The sequence below is a fragment of the Bos javanicus genome, chromosome X (genome assembly GCF_032452875.1).
Source record: "Bos javanicus breed banteng chromosome X, ARS-OSU_banteng_1.0, whole genome shotgun sequence".
Classification (NCBI taxonomy): domain Eukaryota; kingdom Metazoa; phylum Chordata; class Mammalia; order Artiodactyla; family Bovidae; genus Bos; species Bos javanicus.
The window spans coordinates 122,113,658-122,136,787 of record NC_083897.1 but is presented as its reverse complement, the minus strand read 5'-3'; the positions used below and the strand labels follow the sequence as shown (position 1 = coordinate 122,136,787).

The following is a 23,130-nucleotide window of genomic DNA, read 5'->3' as shown; positions in this document are numbered from 1 at the left end:
TGTTGAGTATAGCTTCTGGCTAGACCTTTCTGTAGAGAAACTCCACAGTGTCATTTTATTGAGTATATTTTTTCTTAGTGGTCAGAGTTCCTAGAAAAATACTCTTCCACTTCCCTGCTGGGTGGGGATGGAGGGGTGGTAGTGGTGTATAATCCTGGTTGCCATATTTTGAGAGCCAAGAGAGGAAGAAAGAAGTCTCAACATTCAGACTTTCACAACATACCACAGTTTTAGTGTGGTTTTCTTTCTCTTAATTGTGCATAGTATCCTGCAGTCTACAGAACCTGTATTTTTTTCCCCTCCAGAGAATAAACTCTTGTCTTCTGGATAGGAAAGGAAGCTTACTTGGCAGCATGAAATGAGAAGGGAGATTTTTTTTTTCTCCCTCACCAGATGTTGATTTTATCTTCTTGTCTTAGCTACTTCATCACTACTTCAGAAATAGCTGGAACAACACATTTTGAAGCATTTTGGAGGATCTGTGGTATAAATCAAGTTATTCCTTGGTGTTCTCTATTGCTTGCAGAGGATTCAGCTTTCTCAACTCTATTACATAGGTAAACCATTTTGTTTACCTATGTAAACAAACTTTACCTATGAAAAGCAAACTTGTTCATTTGCTTTTCAGGTTCCAAAACTGTGTTTCAGTTTGCTCTTCTGTTTGTGTCATTGGAATATATAACTATTTAAAAAATTCCATAACTGTCATGGATTTAACTGTTTTGCTTATTTTGTTTTTGCTTTTTTTTTTAGAAATTAATAAGAGGCATATACTCTATCTTCTATAAAATTGTTTAATCCTATGGTACCTCAGATGGTAAAGAATCTGCCTGCAATGCAGGATACCTGGGTTTGATCCCAGGGTCAGGAAGCTCCCCTGGAGGAGGGCATGGCAACCCACTCTAGTATTCTTGCCTGGAGAATCCCCATGGCCAGAGGAGCCTGGCAGGCTACAGTCCATGGGGTCACAAAGAGTCGGACACAACTGAGCAACTATGCATAGCACACTATTTTCAGAGAATATATTTTGTATTATTTCAGTCTTTTTAAATTTGTTAAGATTTGTTTTATAACCTAGAAGATAGCTTATCTTGGTGAATGTTCCATGTATATTTGACAAAAATGTTTATTCTGCTGTTGTTTCATGGAGTGTCCTATAAAAGTCAGGTCAAGCTGTTTGGCAGTGTTATTCAGGTCAACTACATGAAACTTTTTGGTTTTCTTTTCTTAATAAAATTTTCATTTATTTTTGGCTGTGCTGGGTCTTCCTTGCTACCTGGGCTTTTCTCTAGTTGTGAAGCGGGTGCTGCTATCTAGTTGCAGTGTGTGGGTGTTTCATCGCAGTGACTTCTCTTGTTGGGGAGCATGGGCTCTAGGGCATGTGGGCTTCAATAATTGCAGTTCGTGAGCACAGGCTCAACAGCTGCGGCACAACGGCTTAGTTACTCCACAACATGTAGGATCTTCCTGGATCAGGGATTGAACTCATGGTCTCCTGAGTTGGCAGGCAGATTCTTTACCACTGAGCCACAGGGAAGCCTGTGTTTTTCTAATGAACACTTTTAATGCAATAAATTTTTCTTTGGGTATCACTTAGCCCTTAATGCAATGTTTTGAGATGTAGTACTCTGATTATCAGTCATTTCTAGAGGATTTTAAAATACAGTTTTTCAATGCATCTTAAGATTTTTTTCCATTTAACTTTTAGTAAAGTAGCATGTAGTAAAATTACTTTTTTTTGTTGGAAAGGATCTATAAATTTGTTGGAATTCATAGAAGGCTACTCTTAAAGTTTTCATAATTAAAATTGTTTTCTTTCCACTCTTTTCAGAGAATTTGATTCAAATGTTCTTTTTAATTTTTTTTGAAAATTTTCATATGGCTTAACATGGTCATTTGTAAATATTTTTATGGATATTTAAAAAGATAGTATATAAGATATTTAGTATATGGCATTCAGTTGTCAGTCATCTTACTCTTCTGACTTAATTTATAAACTGAACTTCTTCAAAAAGTGATTACAGTGTTCCACTGAAATTCATGACTCAAAATTTATCCTTTTATTGTTTATTCATTTTGTAAGTAGTTACCATTTAAATATTTTGAAGCCATTTTATTACATGCACAAAAAGTTTGTGATAATTGTATCTCCATGTTGTATTATGTCATTAGCCAATATAAAAAGGAATATAAAGTTTTTGTGCATTTTAATGTTTACCTTGAAATCCATTCCACTTTTCATCTAGCTTGGATATCGTTTTACATCCTTGTATTTTAAAGCATTATTTTTCATTTTAAGAATACCTTTTGAGATAATCTCTTCAGCAAGTGGTGCTGTGAAAGTTGGACAGCCATATGTGAATCAGTGAAGTTAGAACATACCCTCTTACCATACACAAAAATAAGTTCAAAATGGCTTAAACATAAGACATGACATCATAAAACTCCTAGAAGAGAACATGGACAAAACATTCCCTGTCATTCCCAATGTTTTCTTAGGTCAGTCTCCCAAGGCGATAAAAATAAAAGCAAAAATAAACATATGGGACCTAATCAAACTTACGAGCTTCTCCACAGCAAAGGAAACATAAACAAAATGAAAAGACAACCTACAGATTGGGAGAAAATATTTCCAAATGATGCAATCAACAAGGTCTTAATTTCTAAAATATAGAAACAGCTTATACAACTCAATGACAAAAAGCAAACAACCCCATCGAAAAATGAACAGAACACCTAAATAGACATTTCTCAGAGAAGACATACAAATGGCTGATAAGCACATGAAAAGATGCTCATCATCACTAAATATTAGAGAAATGCAAATCAAAACTACAATGAGGTACCACCTCACATTGGTCAGAATGGCCATCATTAAAAAGTGTATAAATAATAAATGCTGGAGAGATTATGGAGAAAAGAGAACTCTCTTACACTACTGGTGAGACTATAAATTAGTGCAGTTATTATTGAAACAGTGTGGAGGTTCCTCAGAAAACTAAAACTAGAATTACCATATGATCTAGCAATCCCACTCCTATCCATGTATCCAGACAAAACTATAATTCAAAAAGATACATGCACCCTTATGTTCATAGCGGTACTAGTTACAATAGTCAAGACATGGAAACAACCTGAATGTCCACTGACAGATGAATGCATAAAGAAGATGTGGTTCACATATAAAATGGGATACTATTCAGCCATTCAGAAGAATGAAATAATGCCATTTGCAATATCATGTATAGACACAGAGAGTATCATCCTAAGTGAAGTAAGAAGTAAACAGGTAACATATGATATCACTTATCACTTATATGTGGAATCTAAAATATGACTCAAATGAACATATGTATAAAACAGAAACAGGCTCACAGAGAAGAGACCTTGATTGCCAAGGGGGGAGAAGGAGGGCAGAAGGAAGGATTAGGAATTTGGAATTAGAAGATGTCAACTATTATATATAGGATGGATAAACAACAAGGTCCTATTGTATAGCACAGGAAACTGTCTTCAATATCCTGTGATAGACTGGAATGGAAAAGAATATATTTATAAGTGAGTCACTTTGCTGTACAGCAGAAATTAACGCATTGTAAATCAACTGTTCAGTTCAGTCGCTCAGTCGTGTCCAACTCTTTGCGACCCCATGAATCACAGCACACCAGGCCTCCCTGTCCTCACCAACTCCCAAGTTTACTCAAACTAATGTCCATTGAGTCATGATGCCATCCAGCCATCTCATCCTCTATCATCCCCTTCTCCTCCTGCCCCCAATCCCTCCCAGCATCAGGGTCTTTTCCTATGAGTCAGCTTTTCACATGAGGTGGCCAAAGTATTGGAGTTTCAGCTTTAGCATCAGTCCTTCCAATGAATATTCAGGACTGATTTCCTTTAGGATGGACTGGTTGGATCTCCTTGCAGTCCAAGGGTACTTCAGTGAAATAAGAAAAAGAATGTCTGTTGTAAACAATTGTCTAGAATTTATTTTGTGTTTTTCCCCTGAGACTGTGTCTTTCAACATAGTTATTTAATCACTTTTACGTTTACTGTTATTCTGGATATGTAGGATGCATTCTTGCCATCTGATTTATTTCATGTTTTCTCTTAACCATGATTTCTCTTTTAATTTTTAGCCTTTTGTTTTACTTATTGAAATTCCTTTGTTTCAGTTTTTATCTCTAGTAGTTTGATAATTGCATATGCTATTTATGCTCTTCTATTAGCTAGCTTTAAAATTCACCACACATTTAAACATTTTCTACCACTTCTAGAATCAATTAGTATCACTATTCTCTTCTTAAAATATTTTCATAGCTATACTAAAATCAGAGAAACATTTTCATGATAGATTTTTATTAATATTATATATATATGTTCACTGTTGTTAAACACCTTCATAGTTATTTTTTAATAGCTATTTAACATTCTATTGGATTGTTATAATATAAAATATATATCAGATTAAGGGCATACCCTACTCTAGTATGACTTCATCTTAACTAATTACATCTGCAATGATTATATATTTAAAATGTATATAAAATTAAAATAAGGAGGGAGGAGCCAAGATGGCGGAGGAGTAGGACGGGGAGAACACTTTCTCCCCCACAAATTCATCAAAAGAGCATTTAAATGTCGAGTAAATTCCACAAAACAACTTCTGAATGCCGGCAGAGGACATCAGGCACCCAGAAAAGCAATCCAACTCTTCGAAAGGAGCGCGACTGAACAAAGAGAAGAAATACAGCTCCACCCATCAGAACACCGACACAAGCTTCCCTAACCAGGAAACCTTGACAAGCCACCTGTACAAACCCACACATAGCAAGGAAAAGCCACAATAAAGAGAACTCCACAAACTGCCAGAATACAGAAAGGACACCCCAAACTCAGCAATTTAAACAAGATGAAGAGACAGAGGAATAGCCAGCAGATAAAGGAACAGGATAAATGACCACCAAACCAAACAAAAGAGGAAGAGATAGGGAATCTACCTGATAAAGAATTCCGAATAATGATAGTGAAATTGATCCAAAATCTTGAAATTAAAATGGAATCACAGATAAATAGCTTGGAGACAAGGATTGAGAAGATGCAAGAAAGGTTTAACAAGGACCTAGAAGAAATAAAAAAGAGTCAATATATAATGAATAATGCAATAAATGAAATTAAAAACACTCTGGAGGCAACAAATAGTAGAATAACAGAGGCAGAAGATAGGATTAGTGAATTAGAAGATAGAATGGTAGAAATAAATGAATCAGAGAGAATAAAAGAAAAACGAATTAAAAGAAATGAGGACAATCTCAGAGACCTCCAGAACAATATTAAATGCTACAACATTCGAATCATAGGGGTCCCAGAAGAAGAAGACAAAAAGAAAGACCATGAGAAAATACTTGAGGAGATAATAGTTGAAAACTTCCCTAAACTGGGGAAGGAAATAATCACCCAAGTCCAAGAAACCCAGAGAATCCCAAACAGGATAAACCCAAGGTGAAACACCCCAAGACACATATTAATCAAATTAACAAAGATCAAACACAAAGAACAAATATTAAAAGCAGCAAGGGAAAAACAACAAATAACACACAAGGGAATTCCCATAAGGATAACAGCTGATCTTTCAATAGAAACTCTTCAAGCCAGGAGGGAATGGCAAGACATACTTAAAATGATGAAAGAAAATAACCTACAGCCCAGATTATTGTACCCAGCAAGGATTTCATTCAAGTATGAAGGAGAAATCAAAAGCTTCTCAGACAAGCAAAAGCTGAGAGAATTCTGCACCACCAAACCAGCTCTCCAACAAATACTAAAGGATATTCTCTAGACAGGAAACACAAAAATGGTGTATAAATTCGAACCCCAAACAATAAAGTAAATGGCAACGGGATCATACTTATCAGTAATTACCTTAAACGTAAATGGGTTGAATGCCCCAACCAAAAGACAAAGACTGGCTGAATGGATACAAAAACAAGACCCCTACATATGTTGTCTACAGGAGACCCACCTCAAAACAGGGGACACATACAGACTGAAAGTGAAGGGCTGGAAAAAGATTTTCCATGCAAATAGGGACCAAAAGAAAGCAGGAGTAGCAATACTCATATCAGATAAAATAGACTTTAAAACAAAGGCTGTGAAAAGAGACAAAGAAGGTCACTACATAATGATCAAAGGATCAATCCAAGAAGAAGATATAACAATTATAAATATATATGCACCCAACACGGGAGCACCGCAGTATGTAAGACAAATGCTAACAAGTATGAAAGGAGAAATTAACAATAACACAATAATAGTGGGAGACTTTAATACCCCACTCACACCTATGGATAGATCAACTAAACAGAAAATTAACAAGGAAACACAAACTTTAAACGATACAATAGACCAGTTAGACCTAATTGATATCTATAGGACATTTCATCCCAAAACAATGAACTTCACCTTTTTCTCAAGCACACATGGAACCTTCTCCAGGATAGATCACATCCTGGGCCATAAAGCTAGCCTTGGTAAATTCAAAAAAATAGAAATCATTCCAAGCATCTTTTCTGACCACAATGCAGTAAGATTAGATCTCAATTACAGGAGAAAAACTATTAAAAATTCCAACATATGGAGGCTGAACAACACGCTGCTGAATAACCAACAAATCACAGAAGAAATCAAAAAAGAAATCAAAATTTGCATAGAAACGAATGAAAATGAAAACACAACAACCCAAAACTTGTGGGACACAGTAAAAGCAGTCCTAAGGGGAAAGTTCATAGCAATACAGGCACACCTCAAGAAACAAGAAAAAAGTCAAATAAATAACCTAACTCTACACCTAAAGCAACTAGAAAAGGAAGAAATGAAGAACCCCAGGGTTAGTAGAAGGAAAGAAATCTTAAAAATTAGAGCAGAAATAAATGCAAAAGAAACAAAAGAGACCATAGCAAAAATCAATAAAGTCAAAAGCTGGTTCTTTGAAAGGATAAATAAAATTGATAAACCATTAGCCAGACTCATCAAGAAACAAAGGGAGAAAAATCAAATCAATAAAATTAGAAACGAAAATGGAGAGATCACAACAGACAACACAGAAATACAAAGGATCATAAGAGACTATTATCAACAATTATATGCCAATAAAATGGACAACGAGGAAGAAATGGACAAATTCTTAGAAAAGTACAACTTTCCAAAACTCGACCAGGAAGAAATAGAAAACCTTAACAGACCCATCACAAGCACGGAAATTGAAACTGTAATCAAAAATCTTCCAGCAAACAAAAGCCCAGGTCCAGACGGCTTCACAGCTGAATTCTACCAAAAATTTAGAGAAGAGCTAACACCTATCCTGCTCAAACTCTTCCAGAAAATTGCAGAGGAAGGTAAACTTCCAAACTCATTCTATGAGGCCACCATCACCCTAATACCAAAACCTGACAAAGATCCCACAAAAAAAGAAAACTACAGGCCAATATCACTGATGAATATAGATGCAAAAATCCTAAACAAAATTCTAGCAATCAGAATCCAACAACACATTAAAAAGATCATACACCATGACCAAGTGGGCTTTATCCCAGGGATGCAAGGATTCTTCAATATCCGCAAATCAATCAATGTAATACACCACATTAACAAATTGAAAAACAAAAACCATATGATTATCTCAATAGATGCAGAGAAAGCCTTTGACAAAATTCAACACCCATTTATGATAAAAACTCTCCAGAAAGCAGGAATAGAAGGAACATACCTCAACATAATAAAAGCTATATATGACAAACCCACAGCAAACATTATCCTCAATGGTGAAAAATTGAAAGCATTTCCTCTAAAGTCAGGAACAAGACAAGGGTGCCCACTTTCACCATTACTATTCAACATAGTTTTGGAAGTTTTGGCCACAGCAATCAGAGCAGAAAAAGAAATAAAAGGAATCCAAATTGGAAAAGAAGAAGTAAAACTCTCACTATTTGCAGATGACATGATCCTCTACATAGAAAACCCTAAAGACTCCACCAGAAAATTACTAGAACTAATCAATGATTATAGTAAAGTTGCAGGATATAAAATCAACACACAGAAATCCCTTGCATTCCTATACACTAATAATGAGAAAACAGAAAGAGAAATTAAGGAAACAATTCCATTCACCATTGCAACGAAAAGAATAAAATACTTAGGAATATATCTACCTAAAGAAACTAAAGACCTATATATAGAAAACTATAAAACACTGGTGAAAGAAATCAAAGAGGACACTAATAGATGGAGAAATATACCATGTTCATGGATTGGAAGAATCAATATAGTGAAAATGAGTATACTACCCAAAGCAATTTATAGATTCAATGCAATCCCTATCAAGCTACCAACAGTATTCTTCACAGAGCTAGAACAAATAATTTCACAATTTGTATGGAAATACAAAAAACCTTGAATAGCCAAAGCTATCTTGAGAAAGAAGAATGGAACTGGAGGAATCAACCTACCTGACTTCAGGCTCTACTACAAAGCCACAGTTATCAAGACAGTATGGTACTGGCACAAAGACAGAAATATAGATCAATGGAACAAAATAGAAAGCCCAGAGATAAATCCACGCACATATGGACACCTTATCTTTGACAAAGGAGGCAAGAATATACAATGGATTAAAGACAATCTCTTTAACAAGTGGTGCTGGGAAATCTGGTCAACCACTTGTAAAAGAATGAAACTAGAACACTTTCTAACACCATATACAAAAATAAACTCAAAATGGATTAAAGATCTCAACGTAAGACCAGAAACTATAAAACTCCTAGAGGAGAACATAGGCAAAACACTCTCTGACATACATCACAGCAGGATCCTCTATGACCCACCCCCCAGAATATTGGAAATAAAAGCAAAAATAAACAAATGGGACCTAATTAAACTTAAAAGCTTCTGCACATCAAAGGAAACTATTAGCAAGGTGAAAAGACAGCCTTCAGAATGGGAGAAAATAATAGCAAATGAAGCAACTGACAAACAACTAATCTCAAAAATATACAAGCAACTCCTACAGCTCAACTCCAGAAAAATAAATGACCCAATCAAAAAATGGGCCAAAGATCTAAATAGACATTTCTCCAAAGAAGACATACAGATGGCTAACAAACACATGAAAAGATGCTCAACATCACTCATTATCAGAGAAATGCAAATCAAAACCACTATGAGATACCATTTCACACCAGTCAGAATGGCTGCAATCCAAAAGTCTACAAATAATAAATGCTGGAGAGGGTGTGGAGAAAAGGGAACCCTCTTACACTGTTGGTGGGAATGCAAACTAGTACAGCCACTATGGAGAACAGTGTGGAGATTCCTTAAAAAACTGGAAATAGAACTGCCTTATGATCCAGCAATCCCACTGCTGGGCATACACACTGAGGAAACCAGAAGGGAAAGAGACACGTGTACCCCAATGTTCATCGCAGCACTGTTTATAATAGCCAGGACATGGAAGCAACCTAGATGTCCATCAGCAGATGAATGGATAAGAAAGCTGTGGTACATATACACAATGGAGTATTACTCAGCCATTAAAGAGAATACATTTGAATCAGTTCTAATGAGGTGGATGAAACTGGAGCCTATTATACAGAGTGAAGTAAGCCAGAAGGAAAAACATAAATACAGTATACTAACGCATATATATGGAATTTAGAAAGATGGTAACGATAACCCTGTATACGAGACAGCAAAAGAGACACTGATGTATAGAACAGGCTTATGGACTCTGTGGGAGAGGGAGAGGGTGGGAAGATTTGGGAGAATGGCATTGAAACATGTGAAATGTCATGTATGAAACGAGATGCCAGTCCAGGTTCAATGCACAATGCTGGATGCTTGGGGCTGGTGCACTGGGACGACCCAGAGGGATGGTATGGGGAGGGAGGAGGGAGGAGGGTTCAGGATGGGGAACACATGAGAAATAAAGGAATAAATTAAAAAAAAATTAAAATAAGCACACAGATATCTGTTCCCCTACTATGTGTAATTTTATTTAAATGATTGACTAAAAATGATTATGATATCTAATGCTGTGGTAAATATATTTGTGCCTGTAGAATTTCTATTTCAGTACATTAATTTTCTGGATTGAGTTTGTGTGACAGCAATCTTCTCTTTATGAGTATCAACAGTTTTCTCTCCATTGGATAACATTCTTTTCGGTATATAGTGTAAAGGGATTGTAGAAACAGTCTAGTGCATTGGCTAAGGTGCTAAAGGAGAATAGGATAGATGAATGACAGGCAGACAGCAGACAAGAGGGCCCCAGAGTGAGATCCATGCAGACAGATGGTGGAGAGTTCAGTTAGAATGTGCTTGGAAACATCAGGGGAATTAAATACAAACAGAAGTGAACAGGAAGGTTAAAAGGTAAAATGATGTCTTTTCTCCATTTATTTGTAGAGGACGGATAATAACAGTCACAGGAGAGTAAAAACTCATGAATTCAGAAAAGAGGTTGCAAAAAAGGTCATGCCAGGTAGTAAATGAGAGTCTGGAGCCCCTTAAGCCTGGGTTGAAGTCCTCACTGTGGAAGTTACAAGAGGACATTGTAACTCATTCTATGCATAAGATTATGGACTGGAATAAGTTTATAATAGTTCAGAAGGCTACTGCATACTGCCAGCATGCTTGCTGACTTTAAATGTGTACTTCAATTTATATATTATCTTAAATTTTCAGTTATTTAAATGTAAATCCTATAAAAGTATACATTTCAGATAAACTACAGCTTTGAATGAACCTCCTATAGGTTGACCTGTTTCCCCCTCCAAAATATACAAAAAGATACACTGAATCCTTAACTCCCAGCACCTCAGAATATGATCTTATTTGGAAATTGGATCACTGCAGATGTAATTAGTTAAAATGAGGTCACACTAAAGTAGGATGAGTCCTTAATCTGGTATGACTGGTGTCCTTATAAGAAGAGAAGAGACGACAGACATGACACACAAGTGGAGAGGCTACGTGACAGTGGAGAGAGAGACTGAAGTGCTGCTGCTACAAGTCAAGGATCGCCAAGGCTTGATAGAGACTACCAGAAGCAAGGAAGATCCAGGAAAGAATTCTAGCCAAAGTCTCAGAGAAAGCATGGCTCTGCTGACACCTCGTTTTTGGACTTCTAGCCTCCAGAACAGCCGGGAAATAAGTTTCTATTGTATAGCAGCCAGCCAATAGGAAATCAACACAGAACCTATTAATTTTACCAGAGCGATATGACTGAAGCATCCTATCTCCACGGGTGAGGCTATCCTAAGTGAAGCTGGAAATCGTCTTTTCAGTTGCTGCTGCTGCTGCTAAGTCACTTCAGTCGTGTCCAACTCTGTGCAACCCCAGAAACGGCAGCCCACCAGGCCCGTCCCTGGGATTCTCCAGGCAAGAACACTGGAGTGGGTTGCCATTTCCTTCTCCAATGCATGAAAGTGAAAAGTGGAAGTGAAGTCGCTCAGTCGTGTCTGACTCCTAGCAACCCCATGGACTGCAGCCTACCAGGCTCCTCCGTCCATGGGATTTTCCAGGCAAGAGTACTGGAGTGGGTGCCATTGCCTTCTCCCGTCTTTTCAGTGTAGACATGCTAATGTGACTGCTAAGTCAAAGTGAAGATGAGTCTTGAAGGAACATCACGCTGGAAAGAAACTGCCAGCTCTGTACTAGTAAATTCTTATCTCCCTACTTCCTCACCCAGCTTATAAATGAGAATGGTAAAGAAAACTGGATCAAATAGATTTGAATATCCATTATGGATGGGATATCCTAGGAACTCTGGAGCAGAAAGATACACCACTTACTATATTGAAACTGCTATTTTTTGGGGGTAAAATATTAAAAAGTGACAATTTCATATGCTTCAACCTAATAGGTTACACTGGAATTTAGAAGGTGATATTATAGATTTCTAACAATAAAAGGGGCTACATAGTAAACTTCAGATGAGAATTATTGCATCTTCAAAGATGGAAAAGATTCAAGAAGACCCTGAAAAGTGATGGGTATTTGGGGGTGGGTAGTGAAGGGATGAATTTCACTGAAGATGTAAGTCCATGTTCAGGAGTCAGGAGGGAAGATTCATGAAAAGTATCTTGGTCATATGTTTAAAGAAGATCTTCAGTGCTTGACTAAGGAGTTCCAGTTTATTTGTTTGAAATTAGTGAATAAATTGTCAAAGATGGTCTGGAGAAGAAGATGAGAAATGATGGTTTAGGAAATTAACTTGGCATATATTTATTTAGCAAGTATTTGTTGAGGACAATTTGGTGTGCAGACTGCCTGGAGAGTTGTGACACTGAAGGCCCAGGAACCAAGAAGGAGATTATGAAGTAGTAACTATGTTGTTAGCACAGTGTAACTATGATGTTGTATGTACTTGAACTGGAGTGGTGGGGTGGAAGGAAAAATTAAGGCAGTTTGGAGGACACCTGAGAGAGCTTAGTGATATATTTAATTGTGCAAGAAGGAGATGGAGTCAAAGATGATATCAAATTTTTGCATTTGAGTGAATTTAAGAACGGCCTTAATAACAAAAATGGAGAAAGCAAGACTGAGGTGCTGATTTTTTAAAAAACTTTATAATCTCAAAAATATACAAGCACCTCATGCAACTCAATACCAGAAAAACAAACAACCCAATACAAAAGTGGGCAAAAGACCTAAACAGACATTTCTCCAAAGAAGACATACAGATGCCTAATAAATACATGAAAAGAATGCTCAACATCACTCATTATTAGAGAAGTGCAAGTCAAAAGTACAGTGAGGTATCACGTCACACTGGTCAGAATGGCCATCATCACAAAGTCTACAAACAATAAATGCTGGAGAGGGTGTGGAGAAAAGGGAACCCTCTTACACTGTTGGTGGGAATGCAAACTGGTACAGCCTCTATGGAAAACAGTGTGGAGATTTCCTTAAACAGCTGGGAATAGAACTACCATACAACCCAGCAATCCCATTGTTGGGCATATACCTCAAGGAAATCAGAATTGAAAGAGACACGTGTACCCCAATGTTCACTGCATTACTCTTTACAATAGCTAGGACGTGGAAGCAACCTAGATGTCCATTGGCAGATGAATAGATAAGGAACTTGTGGTACATATACACAATGGAGTATTACTCAACTATAAAAGGGAACACATTTGAATTGGTTCTAATGAGGAGCCTATTATACAGAGTGAAGTAAGTCAGAAAGAGAATGACAAATACTTTATATTAACACATATATTACGGAATTAGAAAGACAGTAACGATGATCCTACATGCAGGAAAGCAAAGGAGACACAGATATAAAGAACAGACTTTCAGACTCATTGGGAGAAGATGAGGGTGGGATGATTTGGGAGAAGGGCAATGAAACATGTACATTACCATATGTAAAATAGATGACCAGTGCAAGGTCGATGCGTGAAGCAGGGCACCCAAAGCCAGTGCTCTGGGACAACCCAGAGGGGTGGGGTGGGGAGGGAGATGGGAGGGGGGTTCAGGATATTGGGACACATGAATACCCATGGCCGATTCATGTTGATGTATGGCAAAAACCATCACAACATTGTAAAGTAATTATCCTCCAGTTAAAATAAATACATTAAAACAAACAAAAAGTAATAGATATCTTAGTAGAACTTTTCAGCATAGGACAGAGAATGAGGTTACCTCAGAGTTGCCAAGAGAGAGGTTATGGTTGAGGGCATGAAAATGGACCAGATCTTTAAGGGGGATGTATAAATTGAAATTATGCATATTATGATTAAATTGAAAATTATGCATATTATTCCCAGCTTTACACCTTTTAATTATAACCTCTCCCTGACATATCTTACTCATTTCCATCCTTGATCAAACAGTAGCTCTATCTCACACCATTCTTGAAGTTCAGGGACTAATATAATCATTACATATTTTTCTGTTGTCACCAGATGATTTTGTAAAAGGGCAGATGGATATTTGTGGTTTAGTTTTCACCATTATGTTATAGAAATTGAAGGCCCCTGAAGGAGAGAGTTTATCTTATTTAAAACTATCTCCAGCATTTAGCACAGAATTCACTACACAGTAGGTAGTTATTACATGTTTCTCCCACAAATGAACTTTGGAGACACTATTGAAAATATGTAAAATGAATTACAATGATTCATAGAACAGTAAGTAGTTCATTCAAACTTCTGAAATACTGATTTTACATCTTGTTGAACTGTGACTTTTGTCAACCGAGATCCAGAGGGTTAAAAGTACAAGTCTGGTTTTAAAAATGCATCTCTGTTTATAGAAACTAGCCATCATAGGATGTCAGCCTTCCTATCTATTAAACTATAATAGCTAGAATCAATCGTCAAAATTCCACCTCAGTCTCTAAAATCCAGTGTATTAGCTTTGCTATAAAGTATCCTTCAGCTTATCTATTTTTTCTTTCTTTAGACAGAATTAAAGAGATCATTCCTCCACCCCTACCCCCGCCACTTACACTGTGAGAGACAAGGCCAAACTGCAGACTTTTTTTTCCTCTTACAACCTTGCAGACTGCCCAGCTCCAGGCAGCAGCAGGAGACGTCAGGTAGCCTGATATAATTTATTTCCTCCTTGCACCAGCTGGTATCACATTCTAGATCTTGAAATTCCCAGGGTTCATTCATCTTCAAAATTTCTCACTTGACAATGAAAAGAGGACTACGAACTGAGTCTGCATTTAATGTACCATAATGCCAATCTTGGTGCATTGTTTTATGAATTATAGCTAAAAGAGTTTATACAGTATTTGACAAAAAGGACAATTCCCCACTTGTTTGTGAAGCTAGTTAGTTAACCACAAGAGTTAGAGCAGGGCTGTTTCCTTTTCTAGTTTAAATATGATGTTTGGATCAGGTACAGAGAATTGAAATCAGAACTCAGGACAGAGGTATTACCTGTTAATTTAAAAATTAGTGGGAGAAAGTGAAATTTGCCTTTTTTCATTATTGCATATAAGGGATAGTGGCAAAATGGCATTATAACTTCCTCTGAGTATTTTATTATATATCTGCAATTTTGATTAAAATTTATTTTTGGTGTTTGTAATTAAGCTTGTGGGTGTACTCAGAGCACTGTTAGTTTTCTTCTCTGGATAAAACACTAGTGAAAATAAAACCAGATCGTGGCCGGTAGATCTGAACTATTTTGATGGGTGCTCATCTTAATTATGTCTTGTTGACTTCATGTCCCTTGCCATGGTCTGAATTTCTGTCTGCTGTGACCTGTAGCTGGGAATGGAGGGATAAATATTGGGGTTACAGCTGCATCAGCAAATAGCTGACTGATGTAGGGAAGGACACAGGGAGGCATTGGCCAAGGTGCTTTCTTAGGTCTCTTTCTGCACTCAAATCTTATACTTGGTGGTGGAAATGTCTAAATAGGCCCGTTATGGAGAATGAAGAGAGAGAATACAATATTTGACAAAGGAAGAGCTCCCTTTCTGGGATTGCCCTGTCAGGTTTCCTTCCTCAGTAGGTTACCTTACTCACTAAGTGACTCACTCCTATGTACCAGCCTCATGGTAAATAAAGTCTAAATTTGTGGAGTGTCAGTGGGTCTGATTTCAGAACAAGATGAATCTTAGTTTGGTCTCTTGGGCCTGCCTTTTCTTAGCTGTTTGACTTTGGGCAAGGTGTACTAGACCTTTCTAAGCCTCCTCAGGATTCTCATCTCACAATGCCTTCCTGACAAGGGTTATATAAAGATTTAATGAAATGAAGAAAGTAATGCGCAGTGTAAAACATGGTGCAAATTAGGTGCTCAACAAATAGTGGTTTCCTTCTCCTTCCTCATTTTTGTTAAGTAGGATTATAATTTGCCAATATCGTAGTTACCTTGGAAAGAATTTTAAACATTGCTAAATATGAATAACCTTTCCCAAAGTTCTGTTAAACAGGGGACTGTGTGTTTGTGTGTTTCCGTGGTGAGGGTGTGAGTTTGTGTGCTTGTGATTACCTGTGTATGGGTGTAAACTCGAAATTCAGATGAAATGGTATATCAGTACCGGTCCTAGCTCACTTACAGTGATCTCTAAGTTGCTTCTAAATCAGTCACTCCAGTTAACCCAATTCTAGAGTCTAACTGAAGAATTGGAACTGATATCTGGATAATCCAGACAAATATTATTTTCTAAGCCAAGCTGTTAGTTAGCATTATATTTATAAAGCATTCCTTCACACCACATATAAAGTGTAAAGCAGGAGCAAAGAAGGTATATTCCCTTTAAATTTAAATAGAAAGCTGTTACTGCAGTTCCACTGTTCCATCTATTGTGAAAATGGAGACCAGAGAAGAAAACACATTTATGTCAATCATCAGGTAGCACGTTTTGAGGTGGACTTATCCAGATAATTGCCCTAATTTTTCATCCTGGCCTGTGATTGTTTTCTTTTTTCCCGCTTCACACAGTTTTGCCTTTTTCTTTGTCATCGTCAGTTTGCACTTCCTGACATCCTCTGTGTCAGCTGGCCACATTATTGACTTTTATTTTTGTGGAGGTCACTTCTGTAGGAGCATCTCTTCAGCTTCTGATTGCCCTTAGTGGAAAGGAATTTGAATAAAAATGTCTGACAGATGCTACTGAGATGGAGGAGGGTTTGCTGGTAGAGAGGTGAATCATAATGTGAAAGCTGTATAACTCAGTTCCCCCAACACCCACTCCAATTTTGGCTCTTTGACAATGCTTTCTCTTTGAGAAAGAAGAACAGTTTGATCTGAATTCTTATTAGGTTCTGAGCCACCAAATTAGAATCTAATAAGCTCATTTGGAAGGGTTTTGAATTAGCTTTAAACAGACCCATGCTGAGCTCATAGAGGAGACCCTCCTACTCTTTCCAGGCAACCTGTAGTTTGTAGACTTAATTTTCAAAGTCTCTTCTTTGTCTCTTTTCTCATGTTGTGCTCTTTTCTCCCTTTGAATGGACTACTTCTAGCTATATCTTACACTTCTAGGGAGAATTGTAACACATCTTACACTTCTAGGGAGAACTGTGACACATCTTATGTGTGACATTAGTTAAGAAAGTCAGAAATTTAGAGAGAAAAAAGACACCTTCTTCAAAATAAGAAAAACTTGGCTTCTGGAATCTTCCCATTTGGCATTCTCCAATAGCACTGATTATCTTTTTTTTTTTTACACCTTTTTATTTGTATTGTGGTATATTGATTAACCAGAGAAGGCAATGGCAACCCAGTCCGGTACTCTTGCCTGGAAAATCCCATGGACGGAGGAGCCTGGTAGGCTGCAGTCCATGGGATCGCTAAGAGTCGGACACGACTGAGCGACTTCACTTTCACTTTTCACTTTCCTGCATTGGAGAAGGAAATGGCAACCCACTCCAGTGTTCTTGCCTGGAGAATCCCAGGGATGGGGGAGCCTGGTGGGCTGCCATCTATGGGGTCACACAGAGTCGTACACGACTGAAGAGACTTGGCAGCAGCAGTAGCATAGCTGATTAACAATGTTGTGATAGTTTTAGTTAAACAGTGAAGGGACTCAGCCATACATATGCATGTACCCATTCTCCCCCAAACTCTCCACACCCCATACACTGGTTATATTGAAATGAGAAGTATTTGGGCATAAAAATACTTTCCCAATATATATCATTACCTTGCTTGTGCATGCATGCTCATTCGCTTCAGTTGTGTCCAACTATGTGTGACCCTATAGACTGTGGCCCACCAGGCTCCTCTGTCCATGGGATTCTCCAGGCAAGAATACTGGAGTGGTTGCCATTACCTTCTCCAGGGGATCTTCCCAACCCAGGGATCGAACCTGTATCTCTTATATCTCCTGCATTGGCAGGTGGGCTCTTTACTACTAGCGCCACCTAGGAAGCCCAAACCTTGCTTGTAGATGTACAGAAATGTAAAATTGTTTAGAAAAGTAAGATCCTGGGGTGGTTAGGAGGGGGAAGAAATAGTATTACGGTCAGCCTGTTGGACCTCTGAGGAAATTGAGAGAGTTAAAGAGGGAGAGGAATAGGCATGGTGATTAGGTGGAGGAGACAAGTTGCCAAGGTGGGTTGGGGTTGACTGTAGGTAGCAGTCAGTATGCATCTGCGGTTATCATTTTGTACCTGTGCAAATTTACCTGTAGGGTAGATTCCTAGAAATGCAGCTGCACAGTCAAAGTGTATGTGCTTTCTTAATTTCCATAGTTATTGCCAAGTTGCTTGATATAAAGTTTGGATCAATTTACATTTCCATGAGCAACATATTCATAGCACTTAGACACGTTTTTTTTTTTTTTTTTTTTCCCCCTCCTTTTCTTTTAGCCTCCCCTGGTATGGACAGGAAGTACATGTGAGTCCAATTCTCCTTTCTTGGTAACTAACTTGGTTTACCTCTCAGAAAGCTGTTACTGTTGTTCAGAAGTTCTACCAGTACTTGCCTATGCTGACGTCCTCCATTACCACAGGACACTTAGTGGATTTTACCAACTAAAGAGTCATGTTTCCTCAGCTCAGTGAAAAATTTCCCTTATTTCTTGGATGATTCTCTCAACTCCATTCTGTTCTCTCTCTCTGGAACCCCTGTTAATAGTGCAATGGAACCACTGAATCTACCTACCCTTCTTAGCGTTTTAGTTTTTCTCACACTCTACAGCTTTATTTTTCTGCATAGTACTCCAGGAGAACTCCTGATTTTATTGTCCTGCTTTTTTATTATGACCTCAGCCCATCCACTGAGCTTTTTGAAAGTGGCCATAATATTTAACATTTTCAAGGTCTCGGTTGCTTCTTATTAGAAGCGGACCTGGAGAGGGCATGACTGCTGCTTGACCCAGGCTGTCTGAAGCTCCTCCTCTGTCCTTTCAATATATGCTCCATCCTCTGGTCTTTTCGCCCAAGCCATTTCAAGGACACAGCCTTGAGAGAGTCAGGTGTGTTGAGGCTGGACTGCATACATGACCAAACCTATTAAGGTCTCTATATAGAGTCAAGATTCCAGCGAGTGGGAATGGAGATCTAGTCATTTCATGGTGCCCAGACAAGCCTCCTGGGTAATTCCCTTGCTGCTTAACCCTGCCACCTACCAATCTGGAGTGCCTGTTTTTTTTTTTTTTTTTTTGGTCTCTCCTTGCCCTCCTTGTACCAGGACTGTTTTCAGATTTCACCCAGGGAAGTTCCTTTTTTAGAGAAGCCTGTTATTTCTAAATGGAGTTAAACCACACTGAAAACTTACATTTCTATTTCCTATGCTGACACTGTTTCTCGTGAAGTTAATTTTTCTGGTTGTTGAGTTTGGTAGTTTTCTTTCATTTTGTTGATTTTCCTCTAATGTATGAGGGTTCTTGGTGTTCCATCCATATTTATACATAACTGCCCTTGATTGATCCTTATTGGTTAGTTCAAGCTTAGTTTCTGCATCCCAGGAGAGAATCTCCATTTCCTTGACAATGGGTAAATGTTTTAACGATAGGGATTCTCAATCCAGCACTCACTGAGGGAGGCAGGGGCTATATGGCTGCGTCCCCTTTCATTTAGGGTGTATGGGGAGCTTGTTTCTTGGATGCAGAGTCTACTGTTCCCTCCTAATGGCCTTACATGACTCATGGCAGTGTCCTCCTTCTCTTACCACAAGGGACATTCTGAGGGTACTTGTCAAAACCCTAGTGTTATATGCAGAGTTGATCTAAATTCTTTAGTGTGTGCTCACTCAGTCATGTCTGACTCCTTGCTACCCTCTGGACTGCAGCACACCAGGTTCCTCTGTCCATAGTATTTTCCAGGTGAGAATACTTTAGAGTCTGTAGCAAATGCCACAGTCATGGTTCTGTGGTTAGAGGATCAGTCCAGCTCCTTTCTATTCCTTTAATCACCTGTTTATTTACTGCCTCTTCCTTTTCCAAGCCTCCATGGGTCTAGTTTGGGGATTATTTCAGGTTTCTGAGAAAATCCACATTTTCTTGCATGTTCCTTGCTTTTGTCCTGATAAGTTTACAATTCCTTTAATAGTGTTTACAGTTTCTGTTAGTTTGACTTGCTTTATAACTTTTCTTACTGCTCTGGTCCTCTGATACCTTCCTCAACTTTCTAGCACTAATATAGATTTATTTGTATGTTCTCTTTCTCCTGTACTTTTAATAGGATTCAAAAACAGAGGCAGTTGTACGTATGTGTGTTCTGTATGACTAGTGAAAGAATTTTGGTTTTCCAAGTTTGTAGCTATTTTAGGAGAACTATAATATTTTCCCTAGCTTTAATGAACCTACTCCAGTGTTCTTGCCTGAAGAATCCCAGGGATGGGGGAGCCTGGTGGGCTGCCATCTATGGGGTCGCACAGAGTCAGACACGACTGAAGCAACTTAGCAGCAGCAGCAGCAGCAGCAGCTTTAAAGAAGCATATTTGACAACTAAAAATTATATATATTTAAAGTTACAACATGATGTTTTGATGTATGTATACATTGTGAAATGATCACCACCATCAAGGTAATTAACATATCCATCAACTCATATAGTTACCATTTGTGTTCATTAAGAAAACTTAAGATCTATTCTCTTAGCAAATTTCAAGTATGAAATACTATATTTTAAACTATAGTCACTATATAGTACATTAGATCTCCAGAACATAATCATCCTGCTTAACTGAAAATATGTACCCTTTGACCAATAGCCCCAATTCCCTCCTACCCTTCGCACCACCAGCCCCAGGCCACCACCATCCTACTTTCTACTTTTATGAGTTCACTTTTTAGATTCCACATATGAGTGAGATAATGCAGTATTTTTCTCTGTCTGGCTTATTTCACTAACCATAATGTCTTCCACTTTCATGTGTTGTTGCAAATGACAGAATTTCCTTCTTTTTACAGAATAAATAATATTCCATACATGTACCACATTTTCATTATCCATTCATCAAGTGTTGATGGACATTTGAGTTGTTTCCATATCTGGACTATTGCAAATGATGCTGTGATCAGCGTAGAAGTGTGGATATCTCTTGGAGATAGAGATAAATCTAGTATTTTAAAGACCAGTCTGCCTCTCTCATTTCTGAGGTAATATTTAGAATTCTTTTTTAGATTACCCCTCAACATAATTTGAAATCATTACTTGTGTAATTGATACTTATACAGAGAAGTGGCAGTGCCAGAATTTTACCAAAATCTTACTTTCACTTCTCATAATCTAATTTTCAACACTTAGATTCTCATTTCACAGTTAAAATGCCAAAAGTGGGGGAATATTGTCTACTGGAGCTTTTAAACATGATTTATGAAAAAAAAAACCTACTTACTTGCTCTTCATTACTTTAACCTTTGTAGGAATGTGTTATTTATCACCTACCACAATTTAGACTGAGGAACAAAACAAGCTCATGGACTCTATAACTCATGTTGTTTTGTGATAACATATTGGTCCATGTTTAGACTGCAGCTTTATTAAGGATCCCTACGCTCCTCTGAAGAATTGCCTTGATTTTTTTTTAAAGCAGGCAAAGCCCTTTAAATCTATAAAAGATGATAAAATTATGATTGATTCTTATGCTTTTAAAAATCTCCAATCTTTTTTCTCATTTTAAAATGGAAAAACATATTGACTTTTGGGAAGTGGAGATGTAGGAATGTTCATATTTAGTTAGCTGGAGAGAGATTATGAATTGAAATTTCAAAGCCATATTTTAGTCAAAGGGTAATGGAAATTTAGAGCAAAAAGGCATCTTTAGATAGCTTTGTGGTGATGTGTGAAGACCAGAGAACGGAAGTCAGAAAACCTGAGGTTGACTTCCTGCTTTCCACTTTCTCATTGTGTGACCCAACTCATGGCATAAATTCTTTAAACTCTATTCCCTCATCTGTGAAAGTAAGAAAATCCCTGCCTTATAAATTGTATTGTTTTTGTCAGGATGAAATGATACAGTGATACAGTATACAAAAAGTCTATTGGGAACTATGAGCTCCTGTTCAAATGTATGATGATTACTTTTTTATGAAGGAGAAAACAAACTAAGCGCTGTGCTTAGTCGCTCAGCTGTGTCCGACTCTTTGTGAACCCATCGACTGTGGCCCGCCAGCTCTGCTGTCCATGGGGATCCTCCAGGCAAGAAAACTGGAGTGGGTTGCCATTTCCTTCTCCAGGGAACTTCCCAACCCAGGGATCGAACCCAGTCTCCCACATTGTAAGCGGATTCTTTACCGTCTGAGCCACCAGAGAAGCCCAAGAATACTGCAGTGGATAGCCTATCCCTTCTCCAGGGGAATCTACTAGACCAAGGAATCAAACTGGGATCTCCTGCATTCCAGGTGGATTCTTTACCAGCTGAGCTACCATTACCAGTGGTAGAACCAGGTCTCCTAAATCAGTCTGATAGTCTTTCCAACTGGAATATAACTTTTAAAATGTGCTCATTTGCTTAGCTACTCAGAGACCTTACCAGAACTCTAAAGTTATGCCACTCTCCATAAAGACCTGAACTTCTGAATCTTACTTAGTAATGTCTTTTTGTGGGTAAGAGGAAGCAACTGGTTTAATTTGATGGGTCTTGTTCTGTCTGTTGTGGCCTAAACCACCTAAGCTGGTCCTTTTTTTCCCTACTTTTTACCAGTTATGCCATGCTAAAAATCTGCAATTTATACCTAGAGTGGTATTTCCCTGCCTTAAATCAGCTTCGTAACATAATTTTACAACACACTTCTTACATGGACCTTTTTTTTTTTAAATATTAATTTGGGGGAATTCCCCAGCAGTCCAGTGGATAAGACTTTGAGCTTTCATTGCCCAGGGCGCCAGTTCGATCCTTGGTCCAGGAACTAAGTTCCCTCAAGCTCCATGGTGCAGGGAAAAAAAAAATTAAGTAATCAATTTGGAGCCAAGCACTGCAGAAAAGGCTTCTATTTTTGATTCTTATTTAATAGACTATATAGGATTCCCCACTCACATTTTACTTTGGCAAATCTGCATATTCAAGATACAGTTAATTGAGACTTACAGTATTACTCACTTAAGCAGATGTGGGAAAACAGGCAATAACTCGTTCAAATAGAAAGAGGTGAATATTCATGTCCAGCTAAAGGGAAGCAAGAGAGAAAAAATATGAAACGTGACAATCTTTTCACAT

At 37.9% G+C, this 23,130-nt stretch overlaps 1 protein-coding gene across 2 annotated transcripts in view; it reads right to left on the bottom strand.

Moving 5' to 3' along the window:
• Positions 1–23,130, bottom strand: part of LOC133241970 (serine/threonine-protein phosphatase 2A 65 kDa regulatory subunit A alpha isoform-like) — a 34,067-nt gene that overhangs the window by 5,758 nt on the left and 5,179 nt on the right. Inside the window, exon 2 of one of the 2 annotated variants that reach the window (XM_061407809.1) lies at positions 23,002–23,079. In XM_061407809.1, the coding sequence (XP_061263793.1) occupies positions 23,048–23,079 (32 nt within the window). In that variant the 3' untranslated portion in view covers positions 23,002–23,047. The remainder of the gene's footprint in view (positions 1–23,001; positions 23,080–23,130) is intronic. The other variant, XM_061407808.1, reaches the window with a different exon arrangement.